This window comes from Mustela putorius, unplaced genomic scaffold (assembly GCF_011764305.1).
Source record: "Mustela putorius furo isolate JIRA1106 unplaced genomic scaffold, ASM1176430v1.1 tig00000281_pilon_pilon_pilon, whole genome shotgun sequence".
Classification (NCBI taxonomy): domain Eukaryota; kingdom Metazoa; phylum Chordata; class Mammalia; order Carnivora; family Mustelidae; genus Mustela; species Mustela putorius.
The window spans coordinates 4105604-4124606 of NW_025421343.1; the positions used below are offsets into that span (position 1 = coordinate 4105604).

Sequence of the window (19003 nt, forward strand, 5' to 3'; positions counted from 1 at the left end):
AAATGGGAAAGAAAGAAGAAAAGAGACCTTATCTTTTAGAAGCACACACTGAAACATTGGCAGAGGGAATGGTGTGTGTCTGGGATTCATGTCACCGTGGTCCAGTGTGTGTGCTCCGGTGGGAGGAGTGGCAAGCAAGGAAGAGAGACAGAAGATTGGCCATGACTTAGCTGGTAACCATTGAACCTGGGTGATGGGTGTGCGGGGGCTCATTCTACTACATACTACTTTCAAATTTAAATTTTCCATAATAAAATGTGTAACCACTTGTCAGAAGGAATAAAGGAATGGGCTCTTTAAAAAGCGTCTCATCAGAGCCTGGCTTAAAAACTCTTGGACGCCTAATAAAATGGCTAATGTGTAATCCCAAGCCACTCATTGCAAAGTGACCTTTATACCGTGGTTGGCTTCGAAAAATGGGGAATTAGAGTTGGAGAAGCAGGTCAAGTGGAAAGAAAATCTCTGGGCTGGAAAGGAACTCACAGGGATTTTGTCTAGGCGGGAGTGGGGGCACCAGATGCCCCTCTTGTAGCTGGGGAGGAGCTGAACAGAACCATGAAGAGTCACATGTCCCAGAAAGCAGTTCCCCGTCACGCAGAGAGGGTCTGGAACAGAGGCCTTTTCTGTGACTCAGAACTCGGCCACAGTTATGATTAGAGAAGCCGCTGTTTGGTTAATACCTAGAGTGGCAGAAAGTGTCATGGGGGCAAGCTACCAGGTACAGCCAAGGCTTTCCAACACTTAAACCAGGTTGTTAGAAGAAGAGGGGGTTCTCCTGGAAAGAGCTGGAAACCAGAAGACCTGAATTCTAGCTCTCTCCTCGGACGGAGACTTAAATGATAACCCCACTCACCCTGCCCTGGCTAGTGTATCAGTCACTCTTCACCTCAGCAGCATTGGTGTCATTTGGGAGCTTGTGACAAATTCCAACACCTAAGGCTGAACCCCAGAACTAATGACATCAGAATCTTAGGGGCCTGAGAACTGGACATCAGTACTTTTAAAAAGGAAGACATACCCCTGGGGATAAAAATACATGTTTATAAAAAAATAAAAAATTAAAAAAAAAAAAGGAAGACAGGTCTTTAAGAGGATAATGAAAAAAGTCTGGAAAATATAGACAAACATTTTGATTGGAGTGGAGGTCCTTTCTTTCTGCACTTATTTTGCAAATCATTATTATTAGATTATGTCCTGGTTAATTTGTTTGCAAAAATTCCTCTAAGAATATCCTAAATTTAAGGATTAAAAAAATGTAGGGGTGCCTGGCTGGCTCAGTCAGAAAAGCCTGTGACTCTTGATCTCAGGGTCGTGAGTTTGAGCCCCATGTGGAGTGTAGGGACACTAAAACTAAAAACTTCAATAAAAAAGTAAATATTTTAAAAAAGTAATCTCCTATAGAAAGCAGCCTTTAATGTTAAGGTTATGTTGCTTCTAAACATCTGTTGTAAAACTTAAATTTGTGTGAATTTATTGCTTAGATGAAGTTATGTATACTCACCTAAAAGCTGAGAAGTACACACTACACTGTGGTAATTCTCCACTTCCATGGCCTCACTGACTTTATTCTGCACCTCTCCCATCCCTGCCCCACCACCCATTGTCCAAAGATTTGACTTCCATGTCTCAGTTACAAAGCATCAAGGCATGGTGTTTTTGCTTGCTGCTTGGGGCCAGCTGGTAATAGATTTTGTGACCTTAACAGATTCGTTCGTAAGAGTAACAGATTCTTAAAAGTAACACAAATATGGGATGCCTGGGTGGCTCAGTTGGTTAAGCAGCTGCCTTCGGCTCGGGTCATGATCCCAGCGTCCTGGGATCGAGTCCCACATCGGGCTCCTTGCTCGGCGGGGAGCCTGCTTCTCCCTCTCCCTCTGCCTCTAGCCTGCCACTCTGTCTGCCTGTGTGCTTGCGCCCTGTATCTCTCTTTCTCTCTAACAAATAAAATAATAATAAAAAAAAAAAGTAACACGAATATCAATTTTCCCCCAGCATCTGGCAAAGCTATTTAACTTTGCTTTGAGTCATATCAACACCCTGAATTTTCCAGCAGAAACCAAAGGCCAGTGTTAATTCTCTCAAGGGCCAATCAAGAATTTTCCTGGAAATGTCTGAGATATCTTTAGATATTCCCTAGTTTCAGTCTTTGAAAGAAGCACCAAGAGATGGCATTTGGAAGAGAAGTTTTTCAAAAGGGGAAACTCCTAAGCAAATTTTTGCCCATTCCTACAATTTATTTGGCAAATTCTTACTACATAATGATAAGCACATATATTTAAAAAACATATATGTAAAGTAACACAAAAAAGTTACTTCTATGACCGATTAAAATTGCACATAAGGTATGTATGTTCACAAACCAAACCTGACAGTGAATTTGAAAGACTAAAGCATGGAAGACTGAGCGGGCAGGTATGGGTCAAGGGCCAACATGGTAATGCAGAGGTTTAGAAGGTACCAGGAGGAGAAAAGCCTCACAGGTCTCTTGGGGTATCCACCCCAGAGCAGACTCAGAAATTTGTCTTTTTATTGTCCCAGAGATGATTAGTTCCAAGGATACTGACTAATGGTAACCACGTTCACAAGGATCGATGAATAAACCCAAATTTACAATGAGCTTTCCAACAGTTACGGAGTTAGTTACCATCATCTTGCAACCCTTGCTTTCTCTCCTTCTAGACAGATACACGGGGAAAGCCAAATTATCATCAGAGAGATACAGAATCAGAACAGAGGCTAAGTAACCCAAATGTTTAACAGGATAAATGGAATCTTCCGTCTCTGCAAATGAGATTTGTCTGGGACTGGGACCAGACAAGTGGACACTTCTGTTGTAGGCTGTTCTGGAGTGAACCCTGCATGCTTTCACAGCTAACCCCCTGTGATTGAAAGTCTCCCATTTTGCTAGCATAGAGGTCTCTTCTAAGGGCCTTTGGTTATGCAGTGCAGTTTGGGATTACTGGAGAATCAGTTCTCAGAAAGAGCACTCAGGGGTTAGCTGGGAGCAACGAGGCAGAGGTGTGTCATTCCAGGACCTGTGGGCATGGAACGGGAGTGGGCACTCGGCTCCTAAGGTCATGCATTTGGTGAGGGGTCCATCCTGCTGCATATCGTGTCTTCATTCAGCAGTAAGGTGGAGCCCGCAGCTAAGTGAATACCATCAGGCACAGCAACTGGCAAATTCCTACCTGGTTCCTTCAGGGAAAGGCTTCTGGAGCCAAATCTCTCTGAAGACTACTTGTCTGTGTGTCCCAGAGGTTTTTGTAATGATCTCCAAAGGACTGTCATTTACCAGCTTGTCAATTCCCCTCAGGGTCTCCTCCTCCCCACCTCTCAGGAAAGTCACCCTTCTCTCCCTGGGTACTCTCTCTCCTACCTCTGCTATTCAGGCCCTTGTCCAAAGGTCACTTCATCCACGCAAAGCTTCCCCAGGGACCCAGCTTGAAGAGACTACTCCTTCCTCTCACTACCATCCCGTGCCATTTATCACATAGCACTTATAACAACAGTGGCTAAAGCTTACTGGGCACATACTATGCACCAGGTATTATACTAAGAACTTCATATGTATTATCTCACTTAATCCTCAAATCAGAGCCTTGAGGAAGGTCTGCTACTATTCTCATTGTCCAGGTTAGTGTTGAGCAGAGAGCCCAATGTGGGGCTAGATCCCAGGACCCTGGGATCATGACCTGAGCGGAAGGCAGACGCTTAACGACTGAGCCTCCCAGGCGCCCCTGGTGTTTAAATTTTTAAAAGGTAGTAAGAAAGGAGGAAGAAAACTAGAAGAAAAAGAGAAAGAAGAGATCCTATATGAACAGAAAGCCTAAAATACTATCTGTCCCTTACAAGAATTTTGTTGACACCTGCACTAGATCATAAGCATCTCGAGATCAGATTCCTACATGTCTCATTTCAATTCTCCTGTAGAACCTGACACAACATCCCCTAAAATACTTTTAGAATGAAAGGAGAGAGGTATGGATAAGATAAAATTTCCAAAGGTCCAAACTTTCCACTTTTCCTCTACCCTGGATTTGGTAGGATCAATAGGAACTGATCCAGGGGAGTGGTGACAGTAGTTATCCATGTACGGAGACCAGATGTGACCAGTGAAGTGCTTGTCCAAGAGGGGGCAGGTTGGCAAAACTCCCACCTATATTCTCATAGTGGTCTGGAGACTTCTGGAAGTTCTGCTTGGCATTAGAAACACAACTGCCGCCACAGAAGAGGTTACATAAAGCGCACATCTTTGCTACTACAGATGTGCAAAAGACATATTTGGGGTGTCTGCTTTGCTGCCATTCATGGGGATAGGTTCCCTAGGCCATGCCCAACCCTCCCTCCCTAGCTCCCCATAACTCTGATTTGGGTCACAGTGTTGGGACAACCAAAGCTGGGCAAATCAGATGCTCTTTGAAGAATTAGGAATTGGGACTAAGAAGTAGATGCACATTGTGTCCCTTGAGTAGAATAGATGTAAACTTAGAAGCTAAGGGATCGCCAAGGACAGGGACAAAAGGAAGGGACAGGGACAGTGGCAGAAGAGGGAAGACACTGCTCAGAGACAGGCAGAGACCAGAAGCAGAGAAAGAGAACAGCCTGGCTTCCTGGGCCCAGGCCTTGACATACCTGACCAACCATTCCCAGGTACCATGAGGCCACCCCATATTCGGCTGATGCTCCCTCTTTTTGCGTAAGTTAGCTTGAGTGTGCTTCTGTTACTTGCAGCCTACAATGCCCCTAAATGTACAGGGACATTTCTCTGTCCCTTGGCCATCCTACAGAGGGTCTGCCAGCTCTCTTGAGCGTAGGCTGTGCTCGTGAGGCTGGGTGTATCATGGGGAGGCTCCTGCCTTTTTCACAAACACCTGACAAAGGCTTTTCAGGGTGGTCTATTCCTTCAGCATCTCTGGAATTGGACAGATCTGATCCTAACAAGACAGGAGACATAACAAAATCAGTTTGCGGACCTTGTTTTGATTTGAAGTTGCAAAAACCAACAGTAATGTTTTTGAGAAAATTAGGGACATTTGATGGTAGACTAAATATAGTATTAAGGAATGGCTCTCAGTTTTGTTAATGGCATCGTCGTCGTCTTTACAGAAGAAGTCTAATTTCATCAGGTTGTGTACTAAAATGTTTACAACATGCAGGATCTTCTTTAAAACTTTGCAGCAAAAGAAAAACAACAAAATAAAATTCCTAAAAGTAAACTAAAAAAAGTGGTGAAGATAGATCCAATATTAATATTGGGTAATAGATAGGTGAGGGCTAATTATACTGTTCTCTCTACTTTTCATGTTTGAAACTTTCCATAATAAAAAATTATAGACAGCTATTTAGAAATTTAAAAGTTAAAAATATATACATTTGGATTTAGACAAATACATATTCACATTTATATGTATATGAGGATGAATCAACTAGTGTCTTGGCAGGCAAGGTGGTCTGATGGTAGGCTTTCTCCCCACTACTTTTTTTTTTTTTTAAGATTTTATCTATTCATTTGTCAGAGAGAGACAGCACAATCAGGGGGAAGGGCAGGCAGAGGGAGAAGCAGGCTCCCTGTTGAGCAAGGAGCCAGACACAGGACTTGAACCCAGGACTCTGGGATAATGACCTGAGCCCAAGGCAAGACACTTAACTGACTGAGCCACCCAGGCTCCCCTTCTCCTCTCTTGACAACTACTACTGAGGGAGTCACCCAAGGATGTCCTTGGTTGTGGAGAGGTGATCCTTCCTGCTGACCAGCCTCTTGGGGCTGTGTGGAATTGCCAGCCAGTCAAGCCACCTCCAGGAAGCCTCCTGCCCTCCCTCCTCTGGCCAACTAACCCTAGGTTACTGTCCTGAGTCTACCAGGTGATGGCGTTGTGTCACTGCCTGGCCCTCCCCAAGGGCGGGCTGGTGCTTCCCCAACCTGTTGGCAAGCACTCTGAAGCTGGCCCCTGCTGGGGTGTTAGGCCTCAGGGAGCCCCAACCCTGAGCTGTGCTGACTAGACGTGATCAGGAAATCCCTGGGGGACACACACCCTGGCTCAGGCCCCGGGTCTGTGTTTACACTGCTCACAAGTGAGAGCCCTGGAGGCAACCAGGGCCTCGGAGGCCTGGGGGGGAACACTGTCTACTTCTATCTAGGCTGCCATCCAAGTTCTGATTCCTACAAAATCACTTTTTCCCACTTATCCGGCATAAGTGTCAGGTATCCATGTTTGACTAGTGGAGGGAGAGGAAAGCACCATGTCAGCTACTAGATGGGAAAGCGGCTTGTTAAAGACTGAGACTATTCAGACCAGCAACCAGTCAAGGTCAAATAACCTTGAAAACTTTCATGGGATCACAAATCTCCATGCATGGCTCAACGGCAGCCAAAGGAGGGCCCAGACCCGCAGCTGCTCACCTTCCTCAGGACCACCTGGCCACCAGCAGCTCCCGCAGTCTGTTCTTCTGCTTTGCCTTGTCCAACAAGAGATGGCTCTGGCAATCACCAGCCCTCTCTAATTCCCTGGTAGGAGTCCCCAGGCCTCGTTGCAGCTGCCCTGCCCTCTGCTCCTTCCTTCCGGCCTGTCACACAGAAGGGGTGGGGCCTTCCAGCTGGGGGCTCAGGGCCCTGTCCCCTCCACCCAGCAGCTCCTCTCCCACTCAAGCATCTTTACACCACTCTCCTTCATCTGGCCCCTTTCCCTCAGCCTTCGGTCTGCTCAGATCGCTCATGCTCACAAAGAACAAAAGCTTCCCTCGGGAGACCAAGCTCACTGCCACCTTTCACAGACAAGCATCTTGGAAGAACCATCCCACTGAACCCATCCCCGTCATCCTGGCTCTCTCCTCCACCCTCTGCCCATGTCACCCCTGAGGACTGCTCTTGTCTCTCCATCCTATGGACACTCTTCTGTTCCTCTCCCACTGGTGGCTGCTCCTTCCATCTCGAATGTCTCCCTGCCCCTGGTTTCCAGGGCACAGCACTCCTCTTGTTTCCCTCCTACCTCTCTAGTGGCTCCTTCTCAGTCTCCGCGGTGGGTTCTACTCCCTCTGCCCGCCCCGCAAACGTTAGTGACCTGGGGGTTCTGCCTGGGAACTCTCTCACTTCACAATCTCAGGACCAACCTTACAGTTTTCTATGGGTTTGAGTCCCATCTAGATGTTGAGCACACACAAATCTAGGCTTCTCCCCTCAGCTCCAGACCTCCGTAGCTACCTGGTGACCTGTTGGACACCTCTACCTGCAGCTTCCCCAAACACAACATGTGCCGGGGGCACTCATCATCAGTGTCCACCAGAACAAAACAAAATGCCCAATGCAATGACAATTTTCTTTTCCTCCTGGGTTTCCTATATTGCTACCACAAGTTACCCTCTTGCTCAAGCAGGAAAGTTGGGCATCTCTCTGGCTATCCTGGTCCCCTGTATGCCACCTGTTACTAAGTGCTGTAAATCCCCCCTGTTAAGACAGGTCTCAAATCCTGTAAAAAAGAGTAGTGGAGGGGCACCTGGGTGACTCAGTGGGTTAAAGCCTCTGCCTTCAGCTCAGGTCATGATCTCAGGGTCCTGGGATCGAGTCCCGCATCGGGCTCTCTGCTTGGCAGGGAGCCTGCTTCCTCCTCTCTCTGCCTTCCTCTCTGCCTACTTCTGATCTGTCTCTGTCAAAGAAATAAATGAAATCTTAAAAAAAAAAAAAGAGTAGTGGCAGTCAGGGATTAGGAAGAGAGTGATATGAATAAGCAGAGCACAGAAGATGTTTAGGGCAGTGAAACCACTGTATAGGATACAATAACGATGGATACACATTCTTACATATTTGTCCAAACCCACAGTAGGTGCAACACCAAGAGTGAATCTTCATGTCAACTCTGGGCTCTGGGTGATGGTGTGGCAATGTAGACTCACCAACAGTGAGAAATGGATCACGCTCATGGAGTGTGTTCGTCACAGGGAAGGCTCTGCCCACTCAGGGGCTGTGGGAAAATGGCACCTTCCACCCACATTTATTATGAATCTAAAACTGCTCTAAAAAACAAAGTATATTTAAAAGGAATATACATATGAACACACACATATATGATATATATATTAAATTACATGCTCAAAATATATCAAATTATCTGCTCAAAAAAAAAAATATCGGTCTCAAATCCACCCCTGCTCTTTGTTCCCACTGCCAACATCTAGGTTCGGGGTCCCATCTTTCATGGGGGACCAACCTCCTGACAAGCCCAGTCTTGCCTCCTTTGATACAGAGCCAGAGTGGCCTCTCCCAGACCATCCTGCTCTGCTTCCCCTCAGTGCGAGCTCCCACTGAGTACAAGTTCAAACTGCACAACACGGCCTGCATCGGCCCTCCATGACTGACCCCACACTGTGCAGCCTAGCCATGGGCATTTCTGCCCCTTCATCTGTGGGTCTGTTCTCCTGGTTCCCAGGCTTCTCCTATCCCCTTGTATACCCTCTCCTGGCTCACTCTGACCTATCTTTCAGGTCTTAGGGTGAACACCTCTTGCTCCTGTTTGTCTTCCTTGAGCCCTACTGTCTGGGCTGGGTGCCCCCACACTGTGCTTTCACAGCACCCCATCTTCAAATGCCTGTTTATCCTCTTCCGTGCCCCATTCGACGGAAAGCCCAAGTGAGTCAGGATAGCATCTGCTGTGCTAATTTTTGGATCTCCAGAAGCTGGCTCAGATTTACAGACAGTCAACACTTTGTAAGTCATACTTAAACGAATGAATGAGGTTTGCGGACTTCTGTGCTAAGAGCTCTCAGCTTCCCACCCTGCTTTTAATCCGTAGAGCGGTGCTGGGGGAGTACTGAGGCCAGAGGCTGAGGGTGGATTCTGCCCCAGACTAAGCAGGGGGATGATACTAGGAAGGCATTCTACAGAATTGTAAGTGGGAGCAGTTTAAAGCTGAGATAAAGTTCAGACTCTCCCCTCTATCACACACGGAGTGTACAAGCATCCACGCACAGAAGATGCTTTTGAAAATATGCTGATTTGGTTTGACCCAACTAAGCTGATCCACTTTTCCTGCCCCTTCCTTTCACCCTTTCCTGGTCATCACAGGAATGTCCTTAAAGCACAGGTGTCTCATAAGAACCTCTGCAAAATGGGGGCACCTGGGTCGCTCAGTGGGTTAAAGCCTCTGCCTTCAGCTCAGGTCATGATCCCAGGGTCCTGGGATTGAGCCCCGCATCGGGCTCTCTGCTCAGTGGGGAGCCTGTTTCCCTTTCTCTGCCTACTTGTGATCTCTGTCTGTCAAATAAATAAATAAAATCTTAAAAATAAAAAAAAAAGAACCTCTGCAAAATGGCCACAGTCACCAAACTGTGGAAAGAGCCAAGATGCCCTTCAGTAGACAAATGGATAAAGAAGATATGGTCCATATATACAATGGAATATTATGCTTCCATCAGAAAGGATGAATACCCAACTTTTGTATCAACGTGGACAGGACTGGAGGAGATTATGAGGAGTGAAATAAGTCAAGCAGAGAGAGTGAAGTATCATATGGTTTCGCTTATTTGTGGAACATAAGGAAAACACGGAGGACATGGGGAGATGGAGAGAAGTGAGTTGGGGGAAATTGGAGAGGGAGACAAACCAGAAGTCCTCAGAGACTGAGGACTCTGAGAAACAAATTGAGGGTTTTAGAGGGGAGGGGGATGGGGGGTTGGGTGAGCCTGGTTGTAGGTATTATGGAAGGCATATATTGCAGGGAGCACTGGGTGTGGTGCATAAACAATGAATTTTGGAACACTGAAAAAAAATTAAATAAAAAAGAACCTCTGCAAAGTTCACTTTTTGGTCTGCTCTGAGTTGAGATCAGAGACAGCTTAGATTTGGAATTTTCTCTCAGAACTCTTAGAAGGCTTTATTTTATTTATTCGACAGTCAGAGATCACAAGGAGGCAGAGAGGCAGGCAGAGAGAAAGTGGGGGAAGCAGGCTCCCTGCTGAGCAGAGAGCCCAACAGGGGGCTCGATCCTGGGGTCGAGGGATCATGACCTGAGCCGAAGGCAGAGGCTTAACCCACTGAGCCACCCAGGTGCCCCTAGAAGGCTTTAAACTCTGGCTATCTCTGAGTAACCCCCAAAGGGCCCTCCACCCTTGGGTGGGTTATAGCCCAGGTCACCCTTCTCTTGCTGTCCTTGCAGCCAGGCCAACTTGGGCCTGAGAGAGGACAGCATTCTGGGTAAGTTGTTTGCTGGAAGTGAGGGGCTGTGTGCCCCCACCCACCTGACCCAGCCCTCCCTTCAGGCAAGGTCAGGATCAGCCAACAGCCAGCTTCATTTTCCTCCCGGGAATGCTGAAGAGACAGAGTTAGTAAAAATCTATCTTATTAACAGCCTGACCTACCAGCATTGATCACATCAGAAGTGACGCCTGCACACACAGTCCCCATTATGCGCACAGGGGTAAGGATTCAGTGGAGCTCAAAAAGCCATTTAAATCCGTCCAGGGGTGACTCCTTCTCCAAGGGCTCAAAACATCCCCCAAACTAATAACCCCCAACAAAGCACCACCAGGGAAAATTCCTTGCGGATTTGAGATTTTCACTCTGTGTTAATCTCCTAACTCAATAAAGCAAACACTCCTGCAGCAAATTAAACGCTTTTATTAAAGGGTCCCCTCCTCCGTTCCCTTTGATGTGGGTATAGGCCTACAACCCTCCTAGGGCTTGAGTGTCTGTGTGAGGGGTTATCCAGCCCTCACACCACCATCATTTTCTCCCATTACCCCAAGGAGGCCAGAACCCCCTAGGATTGGCAGATTCTTGGATTCTGGAAACTTCTAAGACCTCTGGCTTCCTGGAGTAGATCTCATAGCCTGTCAGCTGAGGGAAATGCTTCCCATTCTTTTGTGGGGGTATGGCCTGGCCCCAAGCACCTCCACTGTTGCAGTTGGCTCAGAGGAGTCTCCAGCACAAGTGTCCAGGCCAAGGTGGACTTGTTGGCCAATGGTCAAGCCCTTCCTCTGACCTCTCTACAGCCTTGTTGGTCGAACCTCCAACAGTGAGGTGAAAACCTGGTGTGGTTGGCTAGACAAAAGATTAAAGAAGCCTAGGTAGAGAAAGGGGGCTCCAGGTAGGGAGGTCTGAGCTCCTCTCCTCCCACTGTTTCCAGCCCCCAAGTTGGCCTCCAAGCTGCTTCCCCCTCACATCTACCTGGAATTGGGTTCAGCCATTTTAACTTCTTCTAGTCATCACTTTTTTTTTTTTTTTTAAAGATTTTAATTATTTACTTGTCAGAGAGAGAGAGAGAGAACACAAGCAGGGGGAGCAGCAGGCAGTGGGAGAAGCAGGTTCCCCACTGAGCAAAGAGTTCAATGATGCAGGATTCAATTCCTGACCTGAGCTGAAGGCAAACGCTTAACTGACTGAGCCCCCCAGGCGCCCCTAGTCATCACTTTCCTCTCACTGTTGGTTTGAGGTCCACTGAGGACCCTTCCAGGATCACCACAGATGCTGTCCTCAGAAAGCCTACCTCACAGGGAAACCCAACAGCTTGTAGATGGTTAAGGATCAGACACCTTTCTTTTTCAGGAGGCGCTTGCTTCTACAAACATCTCCTACAGTTTACCAGTTTCATTACAGGGTCTACAGTGCAGAAGGCACTATGGATCTATGCTCAGACCAGAAACAGTATTTTGTCTATGGTGACAGACAATCAGGTCTCTGGGGGCCCAGAGGCATTCTTAGCAAGGGTTCTGTGGGCCTGCATGATAGGCCCTCATGGAAGGTCTGGTCCTGGCATTTGTTGCCAGGTCCTGGATGCAGATCTTGCCCAGCGGAGAGAAAATGTTCTTCTTATGGGGTCTCTGAGAAGGCCCCTCTCAATGTTCCTTCTATCAGCCCACCTTGGACAAGAAAGGGAGGAGCATCACTAGCTCCTTAGATGCATTAAGCTGCCGTAGCCCAGACTGGGCTCTGGTCATGTAAAATGTTCTCCCCTCTCTTCTCAGCCCTGAATAGATGCCCTGGTCTCTGTGGCTATCTCCATGTATCTCCCATCCCAGTGAAATTGCCTCTAGACTCATGTATTCCCATGGAAACCCAAACAGAGCCCTTGGAAGTTGGGGGAAGGGGAGAAATTAGCTGAGAAAATGGGGAAACATGTCAAAGTGTATAAGCCCTCAAACTGGGGTCAGACAGACCCGGTCTAGAACTCAGACTCAGCAGCCCGCACACTCTGAGCCTTGCAAGCTATTTCCCCCTCTAAACCTCAGTATCCTCATCTATAAAATGGGGATAATCTAGCTCCCACTTCCTCACGGTCATTGTGCAGCTTGCATAAGATGAGCCTGTAAACTCTTGAGCATATAGTAAGGGCTTGCTGAACGGCTCATAAATAGAGGCTCCAGGGCTTCCAGACAAGGATTGGGGCACCCCATGAGGCTAGACTTCATTACCTCCCAGAGGCCTGCAGGGATCTGGTAGTCCACCCAGTGGCCTTTCTTCTAGGAGAGATTTGAAGGAGGCGGCTTGGGGATGTCCAAACCTGCTCTTCCTTACTCTTCAGAGCAACTGACCAGGTGAGTGAGGTTGGTGGGTGATGGAAGAGCCCAGGCCATGGGTGGAGCAGCTGCCAGGATCTGGGCTTCCTGGTGGCCCCCAGGTCCAGCCAGTCCTAGACTCAGGCATTCTCAAATGGGGCAATAACAGCCCCGAAGGGGTCTTGGGGAACGAAAAGTTTTAGGTATTACCATGGTTTATGGCATTCCAAAGTTCAAGCCAACCTGACTTAAAACATATTCCTTAGTATTTAATTCCTCTGAGAAATAAATACTAATAAAGTTAAATTAAAATTAAAAATATCTTGGGGGTGAGGGGCACACTAATAAAAAAAAGAAAAGAAAGAAACATTGGTATGGCCCACTTTTTGGCCTTTCTCAAGCTCCTACCCAGGAGCAGCCCTTCTTGCTGCCTCCTACCATAGCCTGCCTTTTCCTTAGACTCTTGGCAGCATTTGGTGTTGCTGTCAGTCCAGTTAGAAAGCAACCCTATCCCAGGCACTGGGTAGGGCCAGAACTACTCCAATCCTCCCCTGGCTCCATGTCTTCACCATGTTGCTCCCCAACAGCCTTCTGCCTCTTCTCCTTCTACTATCCCTGTATACACAGTCAGTTCCTCTGTCCCAACCCCTCACAGAGTGGAGCCTCCAGACCTCCACTCTGCTTGTCCCACCCCAAACTCTGCTGAGTCTCTTTTCTTCAGAGGTCCACCATACCTCCCCACCTGGATTTTTCATGACAAACATTTTTCTTCCTCTAGGAAGTCCTACCTGCCTACCCCAGCCCCCTTGGTGCTTTCCTTTCTCCTTTCCCTCAAACTATAGCATTTAGTTTGAACCATTTGACAAGAAAGTACATATGTCCTTTTATTATTCTCTCATGGCCTCATGGGTATCTGTTCTACTTTCCCACTTGGGTTTTAATTTGAGAATAAAGACAAAGTGATAAGTATCTGTTTGCTTATTTGTGTCCAGCCCAGTTCTGGACACCAAGGAAGGCCGACATGGAGGTCTTTAGGGCTCAGGGAGTGCCCCCCAGGATACAAGGTGCAAGATGCCAGTGGTCAGTGGTCCTTCCCACCAGGAAGTTCAGCTCAGCCTGGGCCCCAGGCAGACTGTGGTGGGAAGCCGCCTTCTCCCTTCCCCTGGGGCTCTGCCTCACCTGGCTGACTCCTTCCACTCCATCTGGTCTCCGTCATGCTGCAGGGTGTCCATCTCTGTGAAGAGGGTGGGGTTGGGAGCCTCATCTTCCTCCCCCAGGATGTCCTGGAGCTGCTCAGCAGCTGGAGACCCTGCAAAAAGAGGACAGCAGGGTCTTCTGAAGGGCCCAGAGGAGGCTAAGGGCCACAAGGCCAACTGAAATGGAGCAGGAGCCAGGCTCAAGGGAGAAGTATTTCCTCATTTAGTAAAACTAAGTCCTCACACCTCTGTGGGTTGGATGTGGGTGAGATTCTTTGAGATAAAGGGGATGACCGAATTTAATCTACATTCAGACTCCAGGGTCTGGGAGTCAGATGACAAGAAAGAAGGATAGAAAATGGCCAAAGCTGGGCAGCAGCAAGCGTAGGAAATAGAGAAGTGAGAAGTGAGGAAAAACTCTGACCCAACTTCAGCATAAAAAAACCCAGAAGTACCCCTCTTCCCTCAGATCCCCTCTTCTTTGGGATCTGACTAGATCCCAAACCAGTCAACTCCCAGTGTTGACCTTAAAGGGCCGGTCAGCCTGTGACAGGACATACTTGTACCTGTGTGTAGCAGGAGACCACCTCCTTCTTGGGCACAGTAACAACCTATTCCTGAGCTCCCACTCTGCTTCCCAACTCCCCACTGCATGTCACCTCCTGGCTGTTTCTCAGGCACCTTCCAACACTGAACATGTACCCTTCCCCAAATAGGCTCCCCATCCTGCCTCCCTTCCTTCTTTCCTCCCCCTTCCCTTTAAAAAAAAAAAAAAAAAAAAAAAAGATTTTATTTATTTATTTAACAGAGAGAGAGCACAAGCAGGAAGAGCAGCACACAGAGGGGGAAGTAGGCTCCCTGCTGAGCAGGGAGTCAGATGAGGGCCTTAATTCCAGGACCCTGGGGTCATGACCTGAGCTGAAGGCTGACGCCTAACCAACTGAGCAACCCGGGCATCCCTTTTCTTTCCTTTCTCTTACTCAGTATTTCATGAAAGTTAACTATGTGCCAGGCGTTGTTCCAGGTGTTGGAAAACAAAGCTCGGATAAAGGCCCATATATCCCATATATCCCTCTTGAATGTCTGTTCTAGTGGTAGAAACAGACAAAAACAGGTAAAAGCATAAATAATCATTTCGGGTACTGATAAGTGTCCTGAAAAAAAAAAAAAAGAGAGAGAGAGAGAGAGAAAATAAAGCAACAATGAACTACATTAGAAAGATTGGCTAAGAAAGATCCCTCTGAGGAGTATGTTTACATTGTAACTTGGAAGAAGAGAATGTACCACTTCTGCATCTCTGTAAAAAGAGTGCTCTGAGTGTTTCAAAGACTTTGAAGTGAGAATGTGCTGGCCCTTGTGTCTAGAGCAAGACAAGAGAGGCAGTACTTGATGTGGAAAGCCTCAGTTAAAGGCATGGCTGTCCACCCAACTGTACAGGCTAAATACCCTGGAGTCATCTTCACCTCAACCACTTTTTCTCACCTCCACCCCCTTATTGAAAGTTTTTAAGAATATTTCCCTCTTCACCAATCCCTTTGCTTCTGCCCCAGTTCAGTCTCTCATTGATTGTCTCCTGAGCTTCATCAACTCTTCCCCTTCCCCCAAGCTCCTCTGTCCCCTCAATTCATCATCCCCACTGGCCCTCACTTATTTCTCCATGGATTCCCAGTGGTCAATTTTCAACTACTTTGTCATCATACTCCCAACTCTTGACTTCCCAGTAAAACATGGCAGCCAATGCCCAAACAAGAATTCATTGGCCCAGTCTTCACCTCCACAGGAACATCCTGGAACACAGGGAAAGGCAGGGTGATACTGTGGTATGGTGGAGACAAAGCACACAATGGGTTTGCAATCCAGCTAGACATGGGTATGAATCCAAGAGCTGCCACTTGCTTATAGGTGTTCAGTCTGAATGAGCAGGGTTGTTGAGAGGAGCAAGGGGATAGGTCAGTTAAGGAGAATAAGACACATGACAAGGTCCTGCAGTGTAAGAGGTGCTAATCCCCCTTCACCACTAACCCCAGCACCCAGGCTCATGAGCCCTGCTGGAGAAAACCATCCAGCTGTGCAAATGCAAGGTTTCCACCCTCAACAGGTCTCAGAAGTGCAGCCACCTCCTACTCGTCCTTGTCAGAGGCATGTCCCATGTCCCTTGATGCCATTCATACCCTTGCTCCTCTCTTCAAGCCTCTTGATCCATCTCTTACCCATCTCGCCAAGGAAATAAAGGCCTCAGGATGTGAAATCCATTGTAATCTCCCTTCTAGTTCATCTGTACCCTTACCACTTTGTAGTTCATTTTTGAACAAAGGAGTCCTTCCTCCAGCTTAATCTCTGGCCACATTTATTCTTTTCTGCCGGACCGTTATTTTATCAACTATCCTTTCTTCACCTTGGTTTTCAGCTTCGTTTCTCCACTCTTTTCCTCTCAGCCTATAGACAGTTCTTCTTACCCTAGAATACTCTCCCCTGACTCTACCTGCCTTCCATGCTCTCCTGCTCTCCTTTCTCTCCAACTTCTTGAAGGAGAGGTCTCCACTTCCTCCTTACCCAATCACTTTCCAACCTGCTGCAACTGGTTCAGCGCCACCTCTCTAAGTGACAGATTTCAAACTGGCCGCTCAATGATATGTTTAATTTAGCCCTCACAGAGTACAAAAGTTTTTGAAATAGTTGCTAGCTTATAGAATTGTGAGATTTCATTTAAGAATCCAGATTCCTGACTTCTCTTGAAAATTCAAATGCTCTGAGGACTGTGCCTATATTCCTGCTTGGCATCGATCAACTAAGGCTGAGTGACAGCTGCTTTCTTCAGGTGGGTGTATGCATTTTTTAAAAGTCCTTTTATTTGAATAAAGTTGACACAAAGTGTCATGGGCAAATGCATTTTAATTTGCTAAAATGCTCCCTTCTCTACCCTGCTAATCCCATTTATGTTATACACCTGAGTTTACAACCATGTCCTGAGATCACTCTTGCTATCTTATTCTCAAGCCAATTAGTTAATAAAACCAAGCAAACCAACAGGTCTGATTTATCTCTTTGGGTCATCAGTGGTGGTGACTTCTCTCTCTGGACAGACATGCTACACTCTTGGTTCTCATAACAAAGTGCTTTCTTGATATTTTTGTCCTATCTCTTTGAGGACACCTCAGTATTTTTTCCTGGCCCCTCTTGCCTGTCTTATTTAAATCTTCATCTTTCCCAAGATCTCTCCTTGGCCTTCTTCTCTTTTCTCTTTCTAAACTCTATACCATCTTGTGTTCTTTATGGTGTCACCCTATAGATGAGGTCCCCCATGTCTCCAGACTCTGCTGATGTTTCCAGCAGTCAACTGAATTACTCCATCTGGGAGTTCTGCAGCCTTGGCAAGTCAACCTCAATATATTCAAACCACTTTCCTTGTTCCAACACCCCAACCCTGCCCTTCTCTGTTTTGAATGATAGCCATGCTAGCTATCCAGTCATCCAGTTAAGAAATATTGGACTCACTCCTGAAGCCTTTTGCTCTCTCACCATTCATGTCCAGACACTAACTTCTTTCCCTTGCTTCCTAAATACTTTTCAGCTCTCTCCTTCTTTTCTTACGCACTGCCACCATCTTAGTTCAGGTTCTCATTGTTTCCTATCACCATGAGAGCCTCTTTCTGCTTCTGCCTTTGGTTGCATAATCCACCCCTACTCCCTATGTGGCAGCAAAGTTTGCTTTTAAAACATTTCAGACATGTTCACATGACACAATCCTGGGAGTCATGGTGCTGCTTGGGCAACACCATAAAATATTTTGCATATATGGGTTAGAAATAATTTACTATCAGAAAATACTATTACTTTGTCTATATATGGCTAAATCTACCTCATTTACTTAAAGGAATTTTATTTCTGAAATTTTCTATTACTTTAAACATAGTCTTTTCATTGGGTTATTGACTGCTGATGCTTGCTAGCAAACCTCAAGAGTTAAGGAAATTTAATAGAAGAAAAACTAGCAATTGAACAAATAACCTTATTTTTTCTTTAGATTGGGAAAAGACGAAGACTCTGATTTTGAGAGGACACACCAATTCTCCATAGAATCAGAATTCAAAAACTACCCTCTTAAAATGTCGACTGGATTATGTTACTCTCTAGGTTAAAAACCCTTAAGAGGCTCTGTATTACTTAGAGCCTAGGGTCTAGGACATGGCTGAAAACATCCCTTGTGATCTGGCTCTTCCCTGCCTTTTTAGGTTCTACCATGTTCCTCAGCCAGATAGATGTTCTAGAGCCCAGTCACCCTTAACCCCAGATATCCTTGGCCCCAGCCCTCCCTGACCCCAGACACCCCAGACCCCAGCCACCCCCAATCCCAGATAGCCTGGACCCCAGCCACATCAGACCACAGACAGCTCTCTGGAGAGGAGGGCACCTCACTCCTCATGCCTGCTTCTCCCTAGGTCTGGAATTCCCCTTCCCCTTCAAGGCCAGGTAAGAAGACAAACAGATGCAACAGTCAAGGGGAGTTGAGACCGGGCAGAGAGCAGGATGCCTGAAGCAGCCCTGAGTGGGCATTACCTGCTCCCTGGGACAGCTGAGCGCTGGGGTCTCCGGCTGTTGGCACTGCCTCTGGCCCCAGCCTGCTTCTGCTGCTGGCACCCTGGCTACTGCCTCCAAACGTCCTCTTCCCCAGCCGCTCACAACAAACTCAGTTTTGTTTCCAGTTAAGCACCAGGGGAGGCGTCCAGAGAGAAGAGGGAGAGGCAGAGAGAGAGAAAGAAAGAAAGAGAGAGAGAGAGAGAGAGAGAGATAGGGAAGGAAGGGGAAAAGACTGGGGAGGTGTATGCGGGAGAGGAAAGAGCTGCAGTAAGTGTGACAGAGATCGTGTGTAAGAGAGAAAGACTGTACCGAAGGCAAATTCAAGCTACGGTGGGTGTGTGAGAGAGAGAGAGAGAGAGAGAGAGAATGTGAGAGGGAGCAGTGTGAGGGGGGGGGTCCTCAAGTGCTCAGGAGAGAGGAGGGTTCAGCGGCGCCGCCGCAGCGGCTCACGCAGGCGGCAGGAGCTCCCCAGCGGCAGGGGCGGTGGCAGCGGCCGGCCTGTGAGAGTGCGCTCGGAACTGCCCCGGGCCCCCTCCCCCGTGAGGGCTCCAGGAGAGCCCAGGCGCTTCTCCTCAGGCCCCTTTATAAAGGCAGGGCTGGGGTTTGCCGGGAGACTCCCCGGGGCCTCCTTAAGAGCCTTGGCCACAGGTGAGCTGGCCCAAGAGAGGCTGCCAAGGCGGCTGTTCTCTCACCAGCCACGCAGCCCCCTGGAGGGTTGCTGTGGGGTCTCGAGTTTCAAAGCAACC

At 47.5% G+C, this 19003-nt stretch overlaps 1 protein-coding gene across 7 annotated transcripts in view; it reads right to left on the reverse strand.

The window, feature by feature from the left end:
• Window positions 1–19003, reverse strand: part of SLC4A5 (solute carrier family 4 member 5) — a 106682-nt gene that overhangs the window by 51531 nt on the left and 36148 nt on the right. For 6 of the 7 annotated variants that reach the window (XM_013051164.2, XM_013051165.2, XM_045079036.1 and 3 more), the window contains one exon: window positions 13663–13792. In XM_013051164.2, the coding sequence (XP_012906618.2) occupies window positions 13663–13792 (130 nt within the window). Of the gene's footprint in view, window positions 1–13662; window positions 13793–18236; window positions 18838–19003 lie in introns of those variants that run through there. The other variant, XM_045079040.1, reaches the window with a different exon arrangement.